Below are 27,060 nucleotides of genomic sequence, written 5' to 3'. Positions count from 1 at the left end.
TGTTTTTGTGGTCACTCACACCACCTGACCAGCTCCGGAGAAACAAACAAAAACAAAACAAACAAACAAACTTGGGTGAAGCAGCAACAGTAGCGGTGTAAATCGATGACTCAGGCTTGTGTACGTCACAATCTGAGCGTCTGGGCTGGTACTACTACTATTACTAGACAGGCCACGACTCTTGTCCCTTATCACCAGCTGAAGACCAAGATAGGTCATCATCCCTTTTAATCACTATCGCTTTAAGTACCCCTGTAATAGTACAAATTCAGCAACCAAAAGAAACACACACACGAAGAAATAAAAGTTGAGAAAGGGAAAAAAAATATCAAAAACAAAACAGAAAAGAAAACAAGAATGGGACTGACAAACTAGTCATTAAAAAAAATTAGGCATCTGTACAGAAGTCTCTCCCCTTTGCCCCTCTCTCTCTCTCTCTCTGTAAACCCCCCCCCCCCCCTTCACTGTCCTCCCTCTGTCTCTCACACCTTCTGCACCAGTGGTGGTGCGGCCTTTTTGCCGGCCTTCTTGAGGCGGCTACGGGCGTAGATGCGGAGGAAGAGGGCGAAGAAGACGACCGCGACGCCGAGCCCGCCCAGCGCCGAGACGGCGTGGCCGTAGAGGAAGCAGGAGAGCAGGATGGCGATGGCCTGCCGCAGGGTCATGATGATGGTGAAGACGGCGGCGCCGAACTGGCCGATGGTGTAGAAGATGAAGAGCTGCCCGCACGCCGAGCACACGGACAGCAGCACGGCGTGGAAGGCGAACTCCGAGTGGCGCAACATGAAGCTCACAGAGTCGAAGAAGGCGCCCTGCTCCAGCAGTGAGCCCACGGTGAACAGGCACGAGAAAAGGTTGACGCCGAACATCATCTGCACCGACGACATCTTGTACTTGAACAGGTTGTCCTGCCAGTTGGACGTGAAGCTGTCAAACATGATGTAGCCGGCCAGGATGAGCACGCCCGAGAAGGTGGTGACGGTGGACGGGTGCTTGGAGCTCGTGCTGGACAGCAGAAACATGCTGACCCCCACGGAGATGAGCGCGGCCGTCAGGTACTCCCAGTACTCGTAGGTCTTGTGCGACACCAGCTTGCCCATGAGCATGACAGGGATGACCTTGGAGGCCTTGGCCAGCACCTGGGTGGGGAAGCTGATGTACTTAAGCGCCTCGTACTGGCACCAGCTGCTAAGGATGTTGGAGAGCGAGGCAAACGAGTACTTGTACATGGGTGCGCCGTGCCGCGGCTGCTTGAAGAGTGTGCACCAAACGCCGGACACGGTCAGCGCCAGGATGCGGTTCATGAACACCAGGAACTGAGAGTCCTTGAAGCGCTCGCCGCTGCCGCCGCCTGCGCCGGCCTCACCTCCGTCGCTTGTGCCATACGAGCGTGTCATCACACGCTCCTGCAGCACGCCCCATGTCAAGTACGACACCTGTGGACAGACACACAGACACACACACACATTAAAGCAAGACCAAAGCACTCCTGCTAAATGTTTAGCACCGGCTTTGGAAATAACAATGTCCACAGACAAGGTAGAGTATGTTGCATGATTTTATGAAAGTATGATGCATTGCGACATCAGCTGAAGCAAGTCAAATTTGTAGTTTCTTATGTCTCATTCAAACTACAGATCCGCTACCAGATCCGGCAAACTTGCATAGTGCGGTTATAGCCGATAGAGGGCCGCGAAGCAAATGCAGAAGTGCTGTTCACCCTGTTTCGAGTAGATGAACCACTGAAACGATTTTGGAAACATTATTTTAAGGAACAAAATAATCTTTGGTGTAGCTTTAATGGGACCATTAAACCCAGTGGCGGACCGTCAGGGCCTTCCACCTAACTATTTTCAGATTGACATTCACTGGACATGTCACCAGAGCCCCTCTACGGATATTAGACATTCTCTGATGTCACACTGACATGGCTTTGGTTATACAGTAGCTATGGACAGTATATTGACAGTTTGTGTTTAAAAAATATATATTGATAAGCCTTCATTAAGCAAAATTATATCATGTAAAGTTACAGTGTCAACTGGACTACATGTTAGCAAGATGCACATAATGTCAGCTAGCTCTGCACATAGCTGGTCAGTAGCCTATGCAGGAATTGGTAAGTTTTGTTTCATGTTTATTTGATAACATAGACTTGTAATACATGCTTGTAATCTGGCCCTTTTCTATAAAAAGTGTTTTTGTGCTGCTTGCAAACCGCAGTGCTTGGTTACTACTAGATTGTATGCTAGCTTGAAGTTGTGTATAAGTTGATATGGTTTTGGTGAAGCTGTCTGGATCGGCATCTATGTGAAAATTGTCATTTGCCTTGGTTTCCTGCCCTGCTAATTAGTCTGACTATTTATATATGTGTTTTGTGGACATTATTGGTGAAATCAATGGCGTGGCCATCAGACATTATGAAATAGGCAACAAGCAGTAGTAGCAGCATAGGGCAATACATTTTCTGACTTTTATGTTAATATCATGGTGGTGTGCTGAGAAAATTTTCTTAGCATTTTCTGTTGAGACACTTTCTCATAAATACGTTTGGCAAATACTGTAGGATAGCCTACTGTAGTTCCACATTAGCTTTTGAGTAATCAGAGCAGCAGCACAATCTAAAACACTTGCACTGTAACGTTAACGTTAAAGCTACAGCTAAGTAGGAGAGCACTACAAACAGTCTGAAGCGAGTTTGCTGATGTCAGATTAAACTATTAAATGAACACATCATTGTAGACCTGTGGCAGTGCTACGTATATGTGCGTTACGGTGTACATTTTAGGACATCCTCAGCTGTCAGACTCAGGTATCAGACATCAGATGAAAAGGCATCAGGTCTCAGGAAAACCGCTGTCAAGTTTACAGAATTACAGTCATGTCTCAGACATCAGATGAAAAGGAATCAGGTCTCAGGAAAAGCGGAGTCAGACGAAAAGTTCTCAGATGAAAAGTTATGAGAGTCAGGTTTCAGACATCAGATAAAAAGGAGTCAGGCCTCAGGAAAACCGCGGTCAGAAAAAGGGGAGTCAGACAAAAAGTTCTCAGATGAAAAGTTATCAGAGTCAGGTCTCAGAAAAAGGAGAGTCAAACAAAGAGTTTTCAGATGAAAAGTTCTCGGACTCAGGTTTCAGGAAAACCGCTATTTCTGTTAACTGGTACAACAAGCAAACTTATTTGTGATATAATAGGCTACGAAATAGTTTTTTCTGAAAGCTAGTTCACTCGTGTGTAGGCTAAAGTAAACCCACGTTGCCATGGATACTACAAACAAACTCGGCTGAAGAATCATACATCACCTGAACTTGAGCAGTGCTCAAACTAGCTTGCAGAAAGAAACTATTTAGTATTATATCCATACAGTCTATGATTATATCACAAATATGTTTGCTTGCTGTACCAGTTTGCTTGCTGTACCCAACCAAACGTATTTGTGATATAATAGCCTAGCCTACTGTAAGGGAAGCTACACCAGGAACGTTCCTTTTGCAACGCATAAAAACATTTAAGAGTGGTCTATTTTTTTCGAACGTATGCGCCGCTATCATGTCTGGTGTAGCTATTTCCATTGAGTGGAAGCTTTGTTGCAGCAGATGTTTTCTACAAGCTAGTTCACGTTATGATTCTTCAGCTGGATTTGTTTGTAGTATCCATGGCAACTGGAGGACTAAATGTGGGTTTATTTTAGCCTACACGAGTGAACTAGCTTTCAGAAAACAACTATTTCGTAGGCTATTATATCACAAATGAGTTTGCTTGTTGTACCAGTTAACAGAAATAGCTGTTTTCCTGAAACCTGACTCTGATAACTTTTCATCTGAGAACTTGAGCCAAAAAGTTTGCCCACCCCTGGCCTAACCAATAAACGCACGGTCCGCCACTGGGATAACCCAACACTAGAACAACGTGTAAGTCAATTTACAGCGACCAAAGAGGGTTGAATAGTTTAAACATGATCTTGGCATAAGACACAAAAATGCTCCTGTGTAGACTGTATTTGTACGAGTTACTGATTTATGCCCCAGTCTCTGTGCCTTGACAGTTAGTCTAACTGCTGTATAAACAAATGTTTTTTTGTTTCCACACCATTAAAAATATCACACTTAATTACACATCATTAAACATATAATATATATTATATATACTAATCTTACCTTAGTGGAATTTCAATATTTATATGGCTAGCCATTACAAAAAGTATTTAACATTGCCAGATATATGACATTCTATTTGTCATCAAGTTTGCTTAAATGTCAGGTTTACTTAATGCCATGCAAACATTTACTCTCGAGCTCAATCCAACAAGCTGACATAACTCACAGTAACAATGACTGCCCCAAAGCACATATCTTTGAGTGGGCTAAATAGGATTACCTCTCTTTACCTACACACAATTACAAGGATGCAAGGATACAAGGATACAAGGATACAAGGAAGTTTATGGTCACATCCTATTTGCCTATTGACACAGCCTATTTGTGCAAAGTGGGGGGGTAAAAAGTGCAGTAGAAGAGGGGTTTAGTAGATTAAGTGGCAAGGGCTGCATAAGAAAGGTGGGGGAGGATTGGAATTGGGGGGGGGGGGGGGGGGGGCACCAACAAGGAGCACCCAAGAGCAACAGGGGCAAGGAAAAACTCCCTTACCAAGGAAGAAACCTTGGGCAGATCCACGGTTCAAGGGGCTAACCCAACTGCCAGGGGTCTTGGTGTGTGTGTTGGGGGGATGACAAGGGAGATGGGATAGTGTGCTGTGTATGTGGGGAGAGGGCAGTGTGCAATACAGTTGTGCTAAAAAAAAATAGCAGTGCCTTTAGAAAAAAGAGTAAATGTCAAAATTCTTCAAACAAATTGTACTTTCATGAACACAGATGCATTGGGGACACATTGGGGTGTTGGTCCTATTTACCGCATACCAGGGATCATGGATCAGAAATTTCCTCTTCAGCATATGGCAGCATGACCTCTTCCAGTATCCCGATGTACTCGAACTGATCCATGATCCCTGGTATGCGGTAAATAGGACCAACACCGTAGTAGGAGAAACATCCCCATATCATGATGCTTGCACCACCATGCTTAATTGCCTTCACTGAGTACTGTGGCTTGAATTCGGTGTTTGCAGGGCGTCTGACATACTGGAAGAGGTCATGCTGAAGAGGAAATGCCTTTGAGGTGGACCTTTCAACAAGATAATGACCCGAAACACACCAGCAAGCGAGCAAAAGCATGGTTCCATATGAACAGGATTCTACTGATGGAGTGGCCAGCACAATCTCCGGACCTTAATCCCATAGAAAACTTGTGGGCTGACATAAAAAGTGCAGTGCATGAGGCAAAACCAAGAAACAAAGAGGAATTGTGGAATACAGTACAATTAACCTGGGCTGCAATACCTGTTGAACGATGCCAGAAGTTGGTTGACTCCATGCACCACAGATGTGAAGCAGTTATCAGAAACCGTGGTTTTGCAACAAAATATTAGTTTAGGATACTCAGCCAAGTTCACTTATCAAGAATTTCTTAGTTTGTACAGTACATTTTTGAGTTTCCAAGTGTAGAATTCTGGGGTATTCTTACTGTATTCTGATGTGTTCATATGTTACATCTGTGTGTAGTATACAACAGGGAGAAGTCCATATTATTGTACATAACTGTGCCTTAGGCCTGTGTACCAGCAGGAAGGTCATACAGGCCGATGTTTAGGAACATCCGAGGAACATCAGTGATAACATGGGCCGAGGGAGACAGCATGTCTGCCTATTCGGGCTAGTATCTCCATCTGGCCAGGGCCGGGTTTTGTACACTGGTTGGCACCTGCCACGTTGGCATGATTGACGTTTGTATGTTTTAGTATAACAGGCTTTGTCTTAGGTTTTGACAGGGAGACGGATCGAGGAAGCAACCCAAGGAGCATCTTCTGTCGGAAGGCTCAGCAGCCGCTTCTAATAACAACCGCAACTGTTAGACTCTGCACAGTTTTACTGTTTGAGACTTAGCCTGTGTTCTGTTATTCATTGTTGTACCATCTACAATAAATCATCATCTAATCGCCGATCCTGATCCAGCCGTCAAAGCTTTATTGACCATCTTCAATACAGACATTAGAACTAAAACACAACGCAACAACCAGAGAATCCAACATAAGAGATGGCAACGCTGCTATTTCTTTGAACATGGCATTTCTGACTTTCTATGAAATATCGTTATTATTATTTAAGTTTTGATGACTTTGCCCAATTGTTTGGCTTTGGAATAGAATGTACTGTGTCCCCAATGCATCTGTGTTCATGAAAGTACAATTTGTTTGAAGAATTTTGACATTTACTCATTTTTCTAAAGGCACTGCTATTTTTTTGTGTGTTGGTGAAGCTTCCTCATGAGACAATGTGCTGTGTATTGGGGGGGGGTGGGGGGGACAGTGTGCTGTAAGTATGTTGGGGATGTGGGTTGGAGAAGCTTCCTGATGAAATAATGTGCTGTGTATGTAGGGGAGAGGGGGGGGGGGGGGGGGGGTGCAAGTATGGTGAAGGGACTTACTATTGCAAAATATTATGCAGTTACAAAGCATCCTGTTTCCTGCCTGAGATAACTCTGCTACAAAGCATACTTGGGCCATTCATGAATTGGCACAAAGGGAAGGCCTGGCATTCATGTTAAGCAGCCTATGCCACGATGAGATCTAATAGCATTATAGCTGTCCTTGTCTGAGTAGTTTCACAGCAAGCTCCAGCACTGAGAAAGGATTTTAGATTCACCACTAACATAAGCATCCAAACTAACTATTTTTTCATATGCAAAAACGGCAACATAAGGTTATCAGTCTAATACTGATGAAGTTAAATATATTTAATTCTCAAAGTTTCAACTATCCCACCTGTGACAACCATAGACATCTTTCCTGGTCAGCTCACATGATCACATCACTATTCCAGCTGACATTTCTGACACACCTGCGCTTGCACACACTTTCACTTTAGACCAGGCACCACCAGGCAAAGGATCCTATGCACATGTCTGGGTGGGTCAGTACACCCAGGTGTGTCCTACAACAAACCAGGAAGTTGTAAATTCACCTGTGGGTGAGTTCCTTCGAAGCCATGGCATTTTTATGATACTTATAAAGATAATCATACGACGTCCAACTCTCACTCAATGCTGCAGAAACACGAAAATACGACTTTGATATAAGTAGGCTATCATTTCAGTTCCTATGACTATCCCGGTATCATTTCAGTTCTATGACTAGCCTTTAGATGTGAGAGGGTCTGAGGCTAATCTTTCAAAAATCTTTTCCAAATCTTTGCAAAGTCTGTCAGTGTAGTGAAGTCAAATTTTATTTGTATAGCACATTTACAGACGGCTGAGCCGAACCAAAGTGCTTCACAATAAAGTGCTAGGTGCAATAAACAAAGGAATGACCTAAGGCAGGCAGAAAGAAAAACGAAAAGGGCAACAAGACAATGACTGTAGGAGTTAAAATAATGCAAAAAAAGAGAACATTTAAAAAGGTAGCCAGGGGACACTATGCACTGACACTTAAAGGAATTATCCGGAGTAAAATGCACTTTAGATCAATTTACGGATGATTGGGAGTACATACGTTGAGTTGACATCAAAATCAACAGCTCGAAGTACTGTAGGCTACTAAGCCAACAACGTGGGCACAGTAACCAGGTTCCCTGTTAAATCCCAAGATAAAAATGCTCATTAGCCAACTACTATATTCTTACTACATCACCGAGGCATGGGGCATAGCGACAGGTCAATTGTTCAGTGTGCTTGGGTGACTTGAAAGGTGCTTATAAATAGAATTTGTGATCATTGTTATTATCAGTCTGTTCATCTCTTGAATGATTTGACAACTTTAGAGATAACTCTAGAGATACAGCACAGCCTCAACATTGTGTGCCAGAGGTCGATACTTCTGATTCTTCCAGATAAATCTCAATTAACTACCTGAAAAACCAGCCAAAATATCATTCCCACATGCTTCCCTCCCACGTGATAACCCAGGTCCCATCTGAATTGCCACAACCTGATAATAACAATTCTGACTGGCTTAGTTTGAATTGACAAAAGAATAGTTAAGAATAAAGCTATAGCACTGTTCAATCCCTGCACTGTTCACTTTTGCACTACCACCATTGCACACACTCTACCATAGCACCTTGTCATGGTTATTGGATCACATGACCATACCAGACCTTAGTAATCACTTCACAAATTTTTACCTCTACATTTCTGTGAGTGATTTTTATGTATGTGAGATATATGTGTGTTTGTTGTGTTATGGTTGTCTAAGCTACTGGATGCCTAAAATTTCCCTCGGGATGAAAGTATCTATCTACTGTATCTATCTATCTATCTATCCATCCATCCATCCATCTTAAGCATTATTCAAATAACCCTGCTCTGACCCCGGTCCAATGAATGGAAAGTGCTGTAAAATATTGTGTTCTTGGTATGAGGTTTGAACAATTCAATCACACAATGGCATAATCTCACCTGAAGTCCTGCAGCACAGAATATCAACTTAAATGCCTGGCTTGTTGAGGAAGACAACTCTGTGTCACTCCTGGACGCTGTCGGTGCATCATCCAACAGACCAGCCTTTGCCTCATTACCAAACACACAGGCCTTTATTACTGGGAAGCAAAGGCCTCGACCTGGGGGGGGGGGGGGGGGGGGGGGGGGGGTATATTTAATAATGTGCTTAAGCATTATAATGTATATATAATAATGTGATTAAGCATTTATCAAAATTATCAGAAAGATAAAAAATGAGCAAAATGGTTAACCCCTCACCTGTCTCTAAGTAATTGATCCTCTTGAAGTAGCTGATGAGAAAATAGCCGGGGATGATGATGGTGGAATAGCCGAGGACATTGAGGAGGAACTTGAAGAACCACATATCTTGCCAGCCATCCAGTAAAGAGGACTCATCTGACTCAGCAAGAGCCAGGGGCAAAGTGCCAAGCATGAGAAACAGCCTGGGGAACACAGGTGAAAGAGGGAGTCTCAGTCAGGCCCCAAATTACCTTCACTAGTCGAGAACACAATAGGGTAAAGTAGTGAAACAAAAGTTAGCTAAGAGCTATAAGGCTAAAACATTTTCAGGATTCTATGATAAAAAAGGTCATTTCAGAAGCTTTGACATAATTCCTTTCATATACAGCACTCTGTGTATGTGTGTGTGTGTGTGAGAGAGATTCTTCAAATAGGCCTCCTCCCAGAGGCCAGAGCCCTAACAGAGCCTCTTTGTGTCAAAGCCCTACGGCATCCAGGCCAATGGCAGGACCAGCACTGGCCCACCGTGGAACAACCTGGTCTTTTGAGCGGGCAGTTCATGAAAGAAGGAATTGAATGCCTTCCTTTGCTAAGACATTTGGAAACATAAGCTCACCTGATGACTGAACGGGTGACGGGCTTTCCCACCTGTTTCTTAAATGCTAAATGAAAGGAATGTCAACAGATATTTTGTGGCCTAAGAAAGTTTCAGTATTGTCTCATTTGTGTATGAATAGGCAGGGTGGGCGCGCCTGTATTCAGAAGGATTGCGATTACATCCTCCAGGATATGATTGCTGCTGTGGTAGCAGAGAAAGCTTGACCGCTATTTTCCTGTTCAGATATTCTGCCAGCGTGGCCTAATGCATCTATGATAGGTTGGTGACTGACCACAGAGACGCATGCCATCTCTTGGCGGAAAAAATCCGAGTTTGTTCGTGTTCTGAGTTGGGAATAACCAACATGACCCTGTGCACATACAAGGCAATAATAGCCAGAAAGTTATCTAGTCTACAATCGGATGCTTGGGCTCAATAAAACAATATTCTTCTTCTTGTTGTTTTTTGAGTAAATAGGAGATTCACTAATACAACACCCCGAGCTCCCTTTACAACAAAAAACACAGGTACATAAGCTGATGGTTGCATTACGATATAATAGTTGATTTAGGGGCATGACTAGTAACATTATGTGAGAATGAAGGCACCCTCGCGTTTTCTAAAGTAACGTTTAGCAGCTAAATCAGATTAAGATAAATTAATGCTAGTAAGCTATGATAGCATGTTCACTACTGCTTTGTAACATTAGCCTACTTGTCAATACTAACCAAAGACGTTTTAACGTCACTGATAGTAACGTTTAACCTTAACTTAGTTGTGGTTGCCTTGCAGATGACTTTGTGGGTAGTTTACTGTCAATGGGGTAGACTAGCTAGCCAATATTTTATCCTTAGCTAACGTTAGACCAAAGGAGGTGATAACAGCGAGTGCATGCTAAGTCGTTTTCCTGCACAACGTCAACTAAACGAGTTAATCACCATGAAACCTCAGAAGCTAAGAAGAAAACAGGTCTTGGAGATTGTATTAGATACGCTTCTCTAAAAAGATAGCTAGCTCAATCAGTTCACTTATGAACGCTAAATGGCTGTTAGCTGGCTAACGTTACCAAGACACCAAGCAGTTGAAACTGTTGATGACTACCCTAGCCACCACAGAGATGACCAAAAATGTTAAAGCAGCCAAGACAGTTAAACTTCTCCAGAGGTATGCGATATTAAAAGGACCGACACATATGTAAAGTGCTAACCACTTACCTCCATGAAAAAGAAGGCATTTTCTCTCAACTCTTCTCGAGCTCTGAACACTGGCGTTTCAGAGACGCCGCACACTGCACCGCCTTCGTTGAGACCAAGCATGAACTGCAGAGAATCGATTTTAAATAAGATAAGCAATATTAAAGTAACGTTGACAGCCGAAATTGTTATTTTGAACTTGTCTCCACACACTACTCTCACCTGGACAGTTGGCGAAACGTTAAGGGTTTCCTTCAGTATGCAAGTCAGAATAAATCTCCTCCCTTGTCACTGCCAACGGAGTGCTGAAACCCGAAACCACCATGACAGACTATGGAGATGCCCTACCTATTCGGGACCAACACTGACACCACTTGGAAGGGAGGACATTCTACACTAAAACACAATAAAGTGGGCTCCCATCACCTGGCTGGCCAGTGAGTGCCTATCCCACTTTCAAGAGCAACCCGAACTGCTCATTGTGTGAGCCACTTAACATTTCAGGCCTACTGTGTTGGGCAACTAGGGCCTACTCTGTAATAGCCGCAATAACTAATTCAAAAGATTAGGCCTGTCTTGTCTGGCACCTTCAAAATGATAAATGGCTTGCCTTGCACATAAAATAACACAGTATTTGGAGATAATCTATAAACATCAGTTAAATTATCTGTCTAGATTTACTTAATTTTTGGCCCTTGCCCAACCCTCCACCAAGTTTCAAAACATTCTGCCTGGTAGTTTACATAGCCTGCTGAGCTGATAAACAATGAGAATGGGAGGTAATGAATAGGCATAGACTATAGGCCTGCTTGTAGAACCATTTGTGTTCAATAGACAAGAGCAAGACTTCAAGAAGGAAGATAGTAGATAGTATCTCTTACAGACACACAACTTACAGGAAATAGCGCTGCTGCTCAGCAAGGAAGTTATGTGTTGAAAGTGAGTTGTCATTGGCTGTAATTACACATAGACCAGGGTGCAATGTTAAGGCAATAGCCGCTAAAGATGAGATGAGAAAGTAGGCAACTCAGTCAACAGATAATCTCCACTCTCCATAAAATAAATCAAAGCATGCTCAGTTTATTACAGTGATAACATAGTATGCATGCATCTCAAAAATTAGAATAGTATGGGAAAAGTCAATTTTCTCCTGTCATTTATGTCAAAAAGTGAAACTTTCATATAATCTAGATTCATTACATCTAGTTAAATATGTCAAGCTTGTTTTGTTTTAATCTTGATTATTCTAATCTTGATGATTATGGTTTACAGCTCATGGGAATCAAAAATCCAGTAGGCTATCTCAAAAAGTTAGAATAAAGAATTTATAATACCGTCATTTTGACCCGAGACGAGCCTCAGCTAATTTCAGTTTTTGCCCATTGCTTACACATTAAAATCGAATTCTTGTAGCATACTTTAAACACTGTTTAACCATAGTTTTGCCCATTGTTTGCAATAATCTGCAACACACTTATTGCGAAACACTACACACGATTTCTTACATTAGACACTTTGTTCAAAAGTGAAATCTCCTGTTATCATTGAGAAAACAAAATGCAACCACATCTGGTAATTCCTAAAACCCACACACATACCTGAAAACACTTACAGAGAAAACTGAACACCAATTAGTCTGAGGCTTAGCACTACAAATAGACTACAGGTAAGTTATTGTTTACCTGTTCATGTACATTCACATTGAGTACCGTGTACAGTTCTGTATTTGCCCCTTTACTCCCCATGTTTAAAACCTATCAAAGAATTATTTGGGCCAATGAAAAGTATGACCACCAACCACATACATGCATGTCTCTTTTGCAAGCAATGGAAGGGGCATGCAGAGACATTGAGATGAGGTCAGTTCAAGGGTGGATATGGCACACAAGGTGATATTTTCCCCGTTGCCTAGCCCGAGAGGACATCACCTGCAATGTCAACGAGGACTTGTGGCCAGATCTGAACAGAAGGCATCTAGCCCCCACCCCACCCCACCCCCACCACCTACACACACAAGGAAAAAATACATGTTTTTTTCAACAGCAATTTCTCCAGTACTTGTATTTTTTTCTGTTACTTTTGTTTTGTTGCTACATTTTTTATTTGTTTAGAGTCCATTCACTTACAGTATTGCATTGATAAGTGTGATTCTACTTTTCTTTTGTTTTTTGTAAAAAACTTTTGTAGCAAAAAAAGTAGAAATTCTCTTTTAGGTTGGAGTCTGAGAAAATGACAATAAAAATAGAAACACAAAGACTGCAGTGTTTTAAAACACATCATTGTGTTGCTGCTAATTTGAAAGAGTAATTCAAACGGTTCATGTGTGTATAGTTTTATTGCAATAATTACATTTTTTAGTTAGGATTCTTGAGTTTTGATTGTAGTGTTTCATTTTGGCATAGCCTAGATTTAAGTTGTTCATCTCCAAGTGCTATGTCTTATGGCTGTGTGAAGAGATTTGACATCAGACCCGGTGTTACATGGCAACTGCGTTGGTGACGTTTCACGAGTGATGACGTTTCTTTGACAGATTGCAGATTTGTCACTTTCTGATATACTAGAGACGCACACAAATATGCATGACATGTTTAAAAGTCAAAATTGTATGTAGTACTACATGCACTGGACCATTAATATGCCACCCAAAAAACAAACACCTAAATAGCATAAATTAACTTCACGTGGGTATCGAACCAATACATTTACCTGTTTGCTTGGTAACACCGGCGGCAGACACAAATTCACGACGGGCATTACACCTTTCCAGGGGGGGCACTGGAACTTAAATTGATCACGGTAGTTTAAGCTTACACTTGACAAAATATTCCAATATGAAAATGTAGATGTAATTGTAGTAAAATGGTGCAGCTCCTTTAAGAGAGCCCCGTGCGCAGGGATGGAGAGAGAGAAAGCGAGAGGGGATATGTGTAAGAACTGAGATGCGTGTGGAAAAAGTAGACGTGCTGTTGAGACTGGAGCTAGTCATATTCAAAATAATGCAAAAATAAATCCGCAGATAAAACCAAAATCCTCGTTCATTTGCTAACCACTTTCAGATAGAGTGTTAGGGAGTTAGCCGCGAAGTTACGGATAACTTCGGCCCTGGAGTGGTAAGCTCCCTGTTCTCCGACTAGGTCAGAAAAAAAAAAACTGTAAAGGTTAACGCTATCAAACAAACCCAGAAACTACTAGGCATACTTCTACTAACTACGATATGAGATATAGCCTACCTGCGAGCCGATAAGCTATTTGTCATCGGATGACAGGGGTTAGTGCAGAAGTGAAGTAGACTGCGCCACGTAACCTCCTCGCCATTTAGGTGATGGGCTTACCTAATGTTCCTGATTGATTAGCTACGGAATAATACAGATTTTACAAGTTTTATTTGATACTTGCTAGATTGACAAACGTATAATATAGGCCTACATTTAATAAGTGTTCAAAATCAATCTATGGGATTGGGGTTGGTTGGAGCAGCCAAGCTCGTCCAGGGCGGGCCTGGCCCCCCAAAGCCCCCCCATGCCGCCGGGACTTTCACATAATGAGCCAAATTCTGCAAAAGTTGTGTAAGCAATAGGCAAAAACTGTAAGTCAAGTAGGGGCAAAGTCTGGTAAAGAGGTGGCAATTTGTGTATTTTTAAAACAATGGCATGTATGAATAATTGATTGATGACCTATTGCAGAATTACAATCTACATTACTAAAGATTTGAGGCTGCAATGGCAAAACAACACCCAGTAGTATCTTCTCTCCCATATGGGAAAGCAAATGATTTACAAAGAAAACAGATTAGATCATTTAATTTTTTTTATTAAAAAACATAGACTAATGTTGTACATTTGCAGAAAATAACTGAGCCAAACTGGTTAAAGCTTTAACCACTAAGAATATTCAAGACAAAGAAAATTAACAACTTATTTGTACAAGTGTCATGGACTAAACAGGCCACCAACTTAGTCCACTCTTAGCGCCAGATCATTTAAATAAAGAGTATAGAGAACGTTTCACACACCAGTGTCTTACACATAGTTTACTGTGATGGGTCTGTGTGAAAAATATAGCCTATGGATTCAACTGACCATGGAGGGCATATTCCAATATTTATTTTCCCCAGTGACTAATCTGAGATCATGGAGAAGATGCAAGAGCAATTCAAACTGTTGTGGAAATAGACAATCCATCAGAATTAGGTAAACATGATTTAACACAATCTCTTATAAAATTACTATAAAATCATACACAGCAAGACTTTATCATATCCATACTAAGATGCAGAAAGGCCTATAATGCATCATCTATCTCAAGAAAAGAGAGAAATAGCCCGATTAGATCAGCTAATAACGAACTATTCCTCACCTTGAGTTTGACTATTATAATAAACTTAACAGACATGTCTTTAAATATTGGTACCTTTAATGATGTAAAACTTCTTCAAGCCATGATGATGAAAATTCATAAGATATTTACTTCACTCCTTAAAGCACTTGAAGCATTAGTTACTTTTGAGAGAGATACTGTTGTTTTCTATACATACATAAATAGCTGCAGATACTATGAGGTTCCCAGTGAATGAAAGGCATTATGGCTTGTTCTGTGAGCATGCCTTGTCTTGCTCTTTGATTTAGAAATTCACCCCTACCACAGATCTTCCAGAGATCTGAATGTCATCAAATGGGAAAAGGGCAAGGATCTGTAGGACAAGAAAGAAGAAGGTCACATTTCACACACATAATTGTTAAGAATAGCCTACAACTCAGATGACCCTGACAAAAACAAGTTAGATAAAGGCATACGAGCAAATAGAGCTATAGCCGACACAGTCTTGCACTCAGCCTTGAGCTGGTGCCTACTGTGTGATTACTAGCTATCTTAGCCGTGGCCTACTGGTTAGCGCTTCGGACTTGAAACCGGAGGGTTGCCGGTTTGAACCCCGACCAGTAGGCACGGCTGAAGTCCCCGTGAGCAAGGCACCTAGCCCCTCACTGCTCCCCGAGCGCCGCTGTTGTTGCAGGCAGCTCACTGCGCCGGGATTAGTGTGTGCTTCACCTCACTTGTGTGTTCACTGTGTGCCGAGTGTGTTTCACTAATTCACGGATTGGGATAAATGCAGAGACCAAATTTTCCTCACGGGATCAAAAGAGTATATATACTTAAAATACTACTAAAAATGTTTGTATGCTTTAAGTGACCCATAACGGTCAGTAGTATGTCAAAGAGATTGTGACTTACGTCATCATTGCCATCGGCGAGGTCTAGCGCCGTCTCGTCCTCCATGTTCCTGATCATCTGGTCTGCTCCGGACTGGCAAAGCAGGTTGGCGATGGTGGCGTCCTGCCTGCCCACTGCCAAGTGTAGAGGCGTGCAGCCGTTGAACATGGCGGCGTCGACGTTCGCCCCCTTGTTCAGCAGCAACGTCACGGCTGACACGTCATGGAGCTCCACAGCCATGTGCAGCGGGCTCTTGCCACTCGTCCCTTCCTGGTGCACAGGCATAAGAGAATGTTTGTCAAAAAAACAGACACATGCTGATGAGGACCACAGATTTATAGTGAACTATTAGCATGCTCAAACGAAGCGGAAGATGAAGATTGCCACTAAAATTCACTACAATTATTTAAACATCATCTGGAAAGTAATCTGTCAAAAATACTTAAGTACAAAGTAGGCCTACTATTACTATTACTTTAACACTTACAAAACATTGCTCTGTAAAATATAAATAATGCCCTTGACTAAAACAAACGAAAGGATGAAGAGTGAACATAAGCTGTGTCTGCTAGGAGAGAGATCATGAGGCCCACAGGACACAGGATAAAAATAGGAAATCAAGTGTGAGAAAGGGGTGTGAAATGACACACAATATGAAGAAATCCAAGCTTTCTGGCCACCATACAGTAACAAGATAACACTTCACCCCCCATGAGAGCCGGAAAAAAAAATGACAGCTCTAGCACCAAATCTTTCCTTAAGACAGCATTGATTAATACACTTAAGTTTCAGACAATGTAAACTTTAGTCTGTGGTTTAAAAAAGAGTTTTGAGTTTTTTTTCTGCAGCTTGGCAATAAGCTTAGCATTGTCCCTGTGACCCCTTTATAACGTTGTGGATCTGAAATGGCCGTTGTTGCTAAGCTCTTCCTGTGGTCATATGAGAGGCCTGGCAGAAGCAGGGGGACTCCAGAAAAAGTCCTTGCACGTCAGCCCTCTGGGCCTGAACCTTTTAATGTCCCAACTCCAGTTACAGCCTCATGAATCTCTTACAAGATCCAGTCAACTAGCTCAAATCACCTCAGCTCTGAGCCCTGAATTCTTGAACTTGGTGAAGTCATGATAGCTACTAGAGTACCTCTAACAAGTAGAGTAGCTCTAATGCAATCAATTTCATGTTTTAAGACGAGTAAACTGATCAGAAATATACAAAAGAACCACCACATAGTCTAGTGGCCTTGCAATAAAATGCATTTTGCCAAAAGTGCACAAGTGAAGTGACAAGGTGACAAGGAAGACACTATAGCTCTCAGTACATCAGAGCTCAGCTCCAGTTAGAAGTATGAATTACTGCCATATACTGCATCACAGCACACAATTCCAAGCTCACCTGCACATTAAGGTTGGCACCCTTCTTTATCAGGAGCTTCATGAGCCGATGGCGTCTGTGCAACGTAGCCAGGTGGAGGCAGGTGACACCTGAAAGCAGGTATGCACAGGTAACTAAAAAAATCAATATTCAAGACAATCTGAACAGTGAACTCATCAATAGTGAATGGGCTTCCATTTGGAAACTGGGAAAGCTTTGCCACTTGACAGTAAACACGAAATACTGAGACATGGACTTTTCCAGCAAATTGGTCTGTGTGTGTTTCAATAGTGACAGTAATGAAAACAATTGCTTGATAGAGCTGTAACAAGTCTGATGGGATAATATACCGCATGCAGCCCAAGGCATCTCTATAATGGCCTGATTTGTTTCAGTAGTTGCACTTTTCCACAGATGCATAATATTTCATAATATTATTGTTGATTAAAATCACAAAAATGCAGACATCATCCACACTACACTACGCCTTTAGCCATACCATCATCATAATACTGTATCAATGAAAAAGTCTGTTGAGGATACATACATACAGTAAATAAGCACTTCATAGGTCAGCAAAAGTCTATCCCATATATAAAGTATGTGTTTCATGTTAAAGAAGCCCTTTTAGCAAAAATGACCTTAATTATGCAGGTTAAGAGTCGTTCTGGTGGTTCTACAACACTTTCCTTTGGTGGGTGCTTCGTCTCCCCCTATCGCTTCTCCGCGGAAAAAACTGAATATGCAACTTTCTAAACCCGGACCGGGTAAATCTGGATGTGACTCAGCGGAAGTATCCAATCGCGCCTCGAAAATGTAGTCAGATTGTAGTTTCTATGAAGACTGCAAAACGAAAATTGTAAGTAGCCTACCCTTGGGTGAACTTTTTTGTAATGTGGTTTGATAGTCTCTTGAACAATGTGTTTGCTCAACGTTTTATTGTGAGCCCTATATGTGTTTAGCTTGGTTTCTTGATTGCTAGCTCGCTAGCTAGTGGGGGTTTAGCGTAGCAGTCACTTGCTACCAAAGCTGCAGGGGGAGCTATGTCGTGAAAAATGCGATCCCAAATCCGGCGAAAACCCAGAAACAGCGAAAGAATAACCAGACCTGCATAGGGCTTCTTTAAGTAGGCCTATTTTGCCTCATATTTAAATACTTGGATTATTTAACCAACAGTTGTTCTGGAGGACTAAAATGAGAACTGCCGTAATTATTTATAGTTAATATTTAACTCCTCTTGTGCAGACAATGAATTTTCTTTCTCTTTCTTTATAGCGGATCAACATTGCCAGCACTATGTCTTTCCAAGATACACTCTTCAAACTAGAACATCTGCAAACTTGGTACCAACAGAGATATATCTCCATTAGCATAGCTCGCCATAGATAGGTGGAGATAGCTAATAAAATAGACATATTATCCTTATCAGCTTATATATCCATATCAGTTAAGATATATGCTTCTAGTGTGTCTTTACAACACTTTCCATTTGTGGTTAGTTTTGCAAATGGGCCAATCAATACATTCCATCATTCACTGGCTTAGAAGCAGCAATCAGGATTTAACCTTACATTCTAGCCCTCTAACTAAACAATAGCAATAGATTGTGTTCTACAGTAGTATATCCACATGATTGCTCAGGATTCTATTGTTTTATATAAATTGTTTAATTTCTCCCAAGTTATGCATCAGACATGTCGACCCTTGTGTAAAAACTATTTTGGTATATTTGTTTATGTTTTAATCAGTACATTTGCACAACTGCTGGTGATGAGCCAAAATTCTTCAGCTGTAGGCCAACTTCAAATTTCACATGAGTGAGTTACATGATTAATGATTTATGATGATGTGTGTTTACTCTGAGAAACTATGTTGTTTGGACAAACAACATTCACAGAGAGAGAGAGTAATGCAGAGAGATTTTGATGGATTGGGCTGCCATGGGTGACATGCAGACATTTTATATGAAAGTTTGTTCAGCTGGTAAAAGAACTGTGGATGAGAGCCCACTGTATACTAACCACCACTACTGGGTGAGAACCCTTTCCCATATATTTCCTATAATGCATCTCCACATAGTGACCACACAGCCCAGGTGACACCCACCTCTCCAGTTCTGTGCCTCTAGTACTGGGGTGAGCTGGCCGGGTGGGATGTTCCGCGTCATCTCGCTGGCGCAATCCCCGCGCCCCTGCTCACAGGCTACATGCAGTGGGGTGTTCCCATCGTGGTCCTGCAGCGCCAGGCTGGCTCCCCCGTCCACCAGCCTCCGCACCACCGCCGGGAGGTCCAGGTACGTAGCCAGGTGTAATGGCGTCTGCAGGAATCAAATCGAAAGCAAAGGAGTTGCTTTATTGTGAATGAGCTCCTTAGAGACCAATAGCATGTGTCAAGGTTTCTAAATCCCTGTGCACAGCCCTTCTTCCTCCAGGTGCTGATGGTGTGCAGTATAACTATAACTATTGAAAAGTCAAAAAGTAGTATACATCGCACACTGGAGGGTATTTTGCTGACTTTATTTGGCCAATCGCATGCGCGTTTGTAAAATGTTGTTTATTTGTTTTAATTTTAAATTTTATGGGCCCATCTTCTTGTTTGTCTTTTATGTTACTTGTATTAAGTGGTGTACAACTGTTTTCCTTGGTTTTGCTTTTACTGTGGTGACGGTCAGTGTTTGAGTGTTAGTGTAGTTTTGTTTATGTTGTGAAACCTTCAATAAAAAGTTAATCACAAAAAAAGAAGTTGCTTTATTGGGTTTTCCCCCCGCTTGTGTTGGTTTTTAACGACTCTTACTGTGTGACACTTTGAGATGTGTGAAAATGTTAAGTGTTCCAAGAAGAAAGAATTCATCCAATCAAAATGTATGTTGACCGGTAGACTAACACAACTTAAGTAAAATAAATATAATACATTTATTATATTTATGAGACATAAAATCTCATGTAGTAAAATATACAAAAGGCGCAATGAAGTCACTGTAGCGCCACAAATCTACAAAAGCAAGGAAGATTAAGAAGCAACAGCAGACAAAAGACAACAGACTGTGAGGGAGGAATCCTTCAGACAGTGGGAGTCTCACCAATTAGCAATATCTCAACACAGCCGGACAACAACAAAGGCTGGATGGCTGCAATGGTGTAGCTTGGAAGGGAGGGGGTGGCAGACTGCATTTGTGGTGCTGAATTTGGAGACTGAACAGTGGTAAATGGCATGAAGAGAGGGAAATTTGACATGAGATTTGTGAGAGGATAGACTAACAACACTTAAAACGAATGTGTTTAAAACAACACAACTTGCGTTGTTTTTAACCGGTTTGTGTTGTACTTGTTACACAACTTGCATTGAAAGCAACACAACTTGCATTGTTTTTTTTTTTTTTAACACATCTGTGTCCAGATAGGGACAACACATTAGTTTTAAGAGTGAATATCACATGGAATCAGGGAGAGGGAGTGTCCGAGTCTAGGTGCCAACTGGTAAAAGGGGACCGTCAGACAGAAGTGGAGGCTTGCGATGAGGCAATTTGCAGGGGGAAGCGGTGCCACCCGTGCGTGGGGACTAACCAGCATGTGGGAGGCACATGAATCAGTGATTGCACACAAAGTGTTTATGATGAGCTAGTTTTCATTGAGAAACAAGAGAAGTTTTCACCCCAGGCTGTGGCTGTGGGGTGATGATTTTGGTGCTTACTCAATACCGGAACATATACTGACCACCAAGAGGAAACCGGTGAGCAACGCGGCTAATGTGTTGGACTTATTTTTTGCGTGGCTTATGGTAACTTCTTTGACTCAAGAGAAAAACAGCGTTCCATGAGTCATAGTCTAAAACGCTGACTGGCACTAGTATCAGCTTCTGCCTGTGGACTAAACATGGCTTTTTTTTTGAGTGGTGGATGGTCTTTGTATAAGAGCTACATATCCATGTTGTTGCTTAACGAGAAACGTAAAGCGTAACAAAGGTTAGATAACCATTTCAGGGAAGTACCCACCCAGGTGTTATCTTTCCATTTGTTTTTAATTTCTATCGTTTTCGTTTCACGTCATATCACTGTAGGATCAATACAGATACCAAAAGTAACAAACTACAAGATAAAATTATGCATTTAAAAGTGTGATGCTGCTACCAGTTCTAAGAAGGATTACAAAACAAGACCTGTAGCTTTCCAGTAACATTACAGTATTAATATGTGTATATATGATAATGTTAGAATGTGCTTTTAAAATTCCCCTCGGGATAATAAAGTATCTATCTAACATGTAAGCGTTCTCACACCTTGCCCCAAAAGAACATAACCTAACCTACTTTCTCAATGGTGACATATATTTAGTCAATGAAAGGGGAGTTCCACCACACGCACTTCCTTATGAAAGCACCTGAGACTGTACACAGATAGAAAGTCATGAGCTGGATTTAGATCATGAGGCTAGGGGACACAAATTAACCTGGGGAAAACAAAACAAACAAACAACGACAAAAGCCACAGTACGCACAGTAGTCATGAAGCACGTTGCCGTGGTTACCTGATACAAGTTGTTCTGAAGGTCCAGAACCTGTTTGGGAAACAGCTCAATCAACCATTCTGCAAACTGTACGGCCTCATGGATTACGGCTAGGTGCAGGATTCTGGATAAAGATAAAGAGAGGTTTCCGGTAAATGTTCAGAATCCATGTACCAATTGAGCATGAATGAATGTAGGTGTACCATTGTTCATCCAACTCAAAAAGAGAACAGTGTCAAAGGAAAATAAAAAGAGAGCAGGGGGAAAATGCGGCAAGAAATACTGAGAAACGTCTGAGCAAAAGATCAGCATCAACAGGCACACAGGTAGTGGAAGGCTGTCAACACACGGCGGTTGATGTTGCGCAACACTGGAACTTTAGTACTTTGGCCACAGCCTTGAAATCAACGTGCAACGTCTTTCCAAGGCTTTGAAGTTCTACAAGTTCTCCGTAATGCAGTGATGATGATCATCACATTTCACTTAACATGCAAGTGAGACTATGCATTAAATACTTGTATTCTTAATTCAAAAAAGATTCCCCTAAAAAACGGACAAGTTACAGGGAACACGGGTAAAAAAACAGGAAATGTTCCACCAAATGGTACCATATGTTTTTCAAATGTCCAGCACTTAAAAGGCAACCACACATAAGGTTCCTAGGATGTTCCTAACAATGTAAACACGTGCAAGGCAGCACTTTCATTCTGTAACATCGAGAGGAGTATTTATTTTGGAAGCGAGCCTAAAAATATTATTTTCCTGCTGAAATTGATTTCCAATACTATTCTAAGACTGTAGGGCTTAATGGTCCTAGTCAGAACAAATGTTGTCCCTAAAAGATCGTAAAAATTCCACTTCAAATTCTGTTCAGTCTTAAAGAACCACTGTTGCCAGTGAAGGGTTCAGGCTTTCACCTTCAAATGGGTCGTGCCATTTCCTGGTAAAAGAGCACTTCAGGCAAACAACCCTTTACTTTTTAAAGTGCAACTCATGCTCAAACAACATCACAATTGCTTCTCTTATATATTAGGATTTAGACAGACAGGGTAATTGAGACTGCAACAGTATGAGCAAAAAGTAAATTGGACAATCTCTGCATGTAAGCACCTGTGTCCACCTCAAGTTTGGCCCTCAGTCAGTCAGCTAAGTGAATGCAATTAATTAGGTTGAACTAAAAATTGTCTAGTTAAACAGTAATTTGTTGTTGGTCTGTAATTACGTAGGGTTTTGTACTCAAATTATTTTATACTCCCCAAACACTAATAATAATGGGTGATGGTGTAGGAATGCCCCCACTTGGTCACCCGCTTTGGCTGTGGGCCCAGACTGCAAACTGTACAATATATTTAAGCTGTTTTTTGTTGTAAGCACAACAATGTTTCCTTGAGACTCAGACATCAAACTGTCAGACAATTAGGTTGTGAAAAAGAAACAAGCCATTGTCAAAAATCAATGAACTAGACTATAACAGAAACTGAAATAAACCTGTCTGATGGGAAATGTGTAAAAGATGACCGATAGCTATGGCTATAAGAGTAAGTGTTTGAGTGACACAAATATCTTGAATCATAAAGCCTCGTCAGTGAAGCATGCATGCACATGTAAAGCAAAAGCAAGTCATTTCGCATATGGTGTGTGCACTCGGCTTCTTAACATGCTCTCCTATGTCTGCAGGTGTGTGCATATGCGTGTCTTTGTGTGTGTGTGTGTGTGTGTGAGAGAGAGAGATTTTTCTGGAGGCCAGAGAAGGGTATCAGAACGTGTCCAGCCCAGCAAGGGAAATTCCATCATTCTACACTTCTGCTTTCTGTGACAGCAGTAGACTGAGGCAGACAGCTTTAAGTTCCTACTTACAAGAGCAAATAGCATATAGCCTATTAAATATTATTTAATATAAAGGTATATTAAAGTGCATTCTTAATAACTGCTCTCCTTAATCTAGAAACACAAAACCTAGACGATTGTTGTTGTTTTTTTAATTATTATTATTATTATTATTATTATTATTATTATTATTATTATTATTATAAGAGGCCTAAGGCCTATCAGATTGCACTAAGCTTAGTAGAATGAGGAAATTCATGTAAAATGTTGAAACCAACTAGTTGAGGTGGGTGGTGGTTAAGAGATGTGCTTATCCATGCGAGTAGCAGTATGGCGTGTACTAAGGGAACACATTAACTTTTGTTAGTTGAATTTAAATGATGTTGCTCTCTTTAACCAACTTGCTTTTGTTTTGTAGTTTTGTAAACTGAAATTAAGTAAGGCTATGATGGACATACAAAATCTTATTTAGATGTACCCCTGGGTCTAAATATAGACTATCAAATAAGCCTAGACCACAATACCTCCAGATTTTCAAGACTAGGCCTACCCAATTCTGCTTGCATGCACTGATTGCAACACTGTGATGGAAGGAATGCAAGACAGTTGTCAACACTGTAACATTATTTAGCCATCCTCCTGAACATGTTCTTTTGCAAAAATGCTAAATCATCATTGAGTTTTGCAATAACTAAAAATACATACGTGTCTCCATCATCTGTAATGGTGGTTAGAAGATTCTTGACTTCCTGTTCATTGTGATCAGGGGTCTCTGCGCTCTCCGTGTCCTGAGAGCCTGCCGAGCAAGTCTTTAAAATGTCAGTAATGTTGTCGACTGTGATAGAGGATGAAATGTAAGCAGAGTCATGGCGTTCCTCGGTCACGCTGTCGAGTTTGTCTTTAACCTCTCCATCCTCAGGAGGACTCAGTTCATGTACAGGCTTGGAGTAATGCTCGTCTTTAGTGAGCGACTTGAAAGAATCAATACCGGAGTCAATTCGGTTATCCTCCAAGAGATCCACTTTCCCCTTCTCCTCGTCGCCGCTCGCCATAATGCAGTCAGATGACCTGCTCCCGACAGTGTGCCCGGCGCTTTGGAGTGGGCCCGCTCCAAATGGATGAAGAAGTCAATCTCACCTGAAAAACAGCCGTTCCGTCGTGAAACCAAAGGGTCCAGAAATTGTTGAGTTTCATGCCACCACCGATAGCTTCGCTTTTACCACGGTCCAAAAAAGAGAAACTCTTCTCTCATATTCAAACTCGCCGAAAACTTCTGTTGTTGTAGGCTAAGCATACGACTACTTAAAGTTGCCGCATTAGGTGAATCCTGACGTCAAACAATTTTGGAGCCCTAAACTTGTTTTATGTCTACCTAGCTCAGAGCGCTATTGTAGAGTGCTATTCACAGGAGAGGGAAACGCCATGTGAACGATTTGGTTGACGCGCAAGTCTATAGGCCTGAGCTGTTTTTGTTGGGGGGATTCCCCAAAGGGAGTGGCATGTTATTATAAGCCTATTCCAGTTCCTTTGCACTTTGGAGTGTCCCTGGCTTCACCAGATCACTTGACCTCGGGTAGTTCACAGCAACTTTTAGCTTGAATTCTAACAGGATATTCCAAAATTAGTTAATAAAATTAGAAACGAATTAATTATGTGGAAAAAATAGAGAGGGCATAGGCCTATTATCTTCAACAACATATTACTATTTGAATGCATACAAATATATAGGCTAACTTAACTATACGCAGTTCAGACTAAAGATGAAGATTAAAAACAGTTTCGATTTAAAATGTTGCCTTGCGCGGGTCGTACTCCCTGTTTACCACACGAGGGCAATATACACATAAAAAGATCAGAGCCATACATAGACCGACTACAGCTTTGAAAAAAGATGACTCAGCCTATGATTACACAAATGCGCTTGGCATTATATGTCTTTGACTGTGTAGCACATGTGATTATGTCGGATAATTGTATGTTATTATTAATAACAACACCTATTGACAATTGAAAAGAAGTGCACAAAATATAATTTGTTGGCACAAAACACATATAATTTCAAATCAAACACCATTTCCATCCTCAAATTGACGTTTCATTTTAGAAAAAAACATCACCTCAACACATCATATTAACCATGACCAATACTAATCTCCATGCTAACTTATGATAGAACTAGGACTCTTCTCAATCTTACTCAGGGCAGAAGAGTAGGCCCTAATGCCCTAATTGTGAAATCGGCAAAACATACCCACTAAAGAGCAGAACATAACCTCACAACCTCTCATAACACATGTATCACATCCTCCTTTCATACACTCGAGACAAAGGCAAAAAACAGCTTTATTCAGAGGGACAGGGCGCTGCTGGTGTGTGTGTGTGTGTGTGTGTGTGGGGGGGGGTTGTGGGTGGGTTAGGACGATTCTAAGGGCCCAGCACTGATAGAGGGCCCCCAGAGCCCCCCCTCCAATAATAATATATATGATCTGGGGGCCCAGAATTATTGTCTGTCATAGGGCCCAAATTTTCTAGCAGAGCCCCTGCAGAGGGTCATACCTCAACATGCTGTTTTCACCAGTGTGAAGTGAAGTGAACATATATGATGATGCAATTTACCTAACCAGTCTTGAATAAATCATGTTGACAGAAGGAATAATAATAAACACTATATTGTCTCAGATGTCCACTCCACTCCAACACACCTACAGACTGGTAGTGTCTAAAAAGTGTATCATTTGCATTGAAACAACATGGTTAAATGGAGGAGAAAATGCACTTTCCAAGATTGTAAATGTGGCCAGTAAGATAGTGGGAGTGAAGTTTGTTAGTCTCACCAAATATTTTAATAAGCAGGTGTTCAACAAAGCGATACAAATATATCAAGACACAGGCCATCCCCTGTATTCTGAATACGTGCTGCTGCCGTCTGGCTTGCGTTTTAAAACTCCTATTGCTTTTAAACAGAGGTACAAAAAATTCTTCATCCCATTTTCTATCAAAGTACTGAATGCACACAACAGGAAAAGATAGATTTGTCCATTTAGTGACCCCCCCCCCATTCACTTCCTCCTCTTATATCTAACTTATTTAATAAAGTTTTATCTTGGTTTTACTGACTCATCTTTTTAGGCATTGTCAGACCTATTTATCACAACCATTTGGGACAAAGAAATAAATTGAACTTGAACTTGACTTGTTGAGTGACGCTGCAAATCTGAGGGAGGGGGGACTACTCAGATCGCAACTATGGACCAAAACTGGGGTGGATTCCAAGTACATCATTTAGTCATAAACCCGTCCAGGGCGGAGTGGGACGCTGCTAATATTATCGAGAGATGTCTACCTCCAGTGGCATTGATGGGAGTAGCCTATGACCCAACTTGGCCTGATTCCTATTTTAGGGGGGGAATCCAGGGCTACTTAGGGCTACTGTTATCATGGTGCAGATTCTAATCCCATACACTTTGTCATAGTCAGCAACTCATGCTTCTCTCGCTGCTTATTCGTTGCTTGTTCAGGCTATTCCATTAACATTTAACATTCTCAACCAATCAGCATCATGCTTCAGGAGTGCA

General features: G+C 41.5%; 2 protein-coding genes across 2 annotated transcripts; both read right to left on the bottom strand.

The window, feature by feature from the left end:
* Nucleotides 1-462: 462 nt before the first annotated feature.
* On the bottom strand, nucleotides 463-10,964 carry slc35b2 (solute carrier family 35 member B2). Its single transcript, XM_042094302.1, has 5 exons — nucleotides 10,803-10,964; nucleotides 10,602-10,706; nucleotides 8,808-8,992; nucleotides 8,508-8,668; nucleotides 463-1,436 (listed from the first exon to the last, which is right to left on the bottom strand). Exons 2-5 carry the CDS (start codon nucleotides 10,619-10,621, stop codon nucleotides 483-485), a joined length of 1,320 nt encoding a protein of 439 aa, XP_041950236.1. The 5' UTR covers nucleotides 10,622-10,706; nucleotides 10,803-10,964; the 3' UTR covers nucleotides 463-482.
* A 3,410-nt stretch (nucleotides 10,965-14,374) lies between these two features.
* nfkbie (nuclear factor of kappa light polypeptide gene enhancer in B-cells inhibitor, epsilon) lies at nucleotides 14,375-24,935 on the bottom strand. Its single transcript, XM_042095708.1, has 6 exons — nucleotides 24,191-24,935; nucleotides 21,680-21,782; nucleotides 19,263-19,473; nucleotides 17,178-17,266; nucleotides 15,810-16,058; nucleotides 14,375-15,270 (listed from the first exon to the last, which is right to left on the bottom strand). The coding sequence occupies exons 1-6, from the start codon at nucleotides 24,535-24,537 to the stop codon at nucleotides 15,202-15,204; spliced, it is 1,068 nt and encodes a 355-aa protein (XP_041951642.1). The 5' UTR covers nucleotides 24,538-24,935; the 3' UTR covers nucleotides 14,375-15,201.
* Nucleotides 24,936-27,060: the final 2,125 nt, after the last annotated feature.

Source organism: Alosa sapidissima, chromosome 6 (assembly GCF_018492685.1).
Source record: "Alosa sapidissima isolate fAloSap1 chromosome 6, fAloSap1.pri, whole genome shotgun sequence".
NCBI classification, from domain to species: domain Eukaryota; kingdom Metazoa; phylum Chordata; class Actinopteri; order Clupeiformes; family Clupeidae; genus Alosa; species Alosa sapidissima.
Note: the sequence above shows the minus strand (reverse complement) of the source record. Positions and strands in the feature narration are given on the sequence as shown.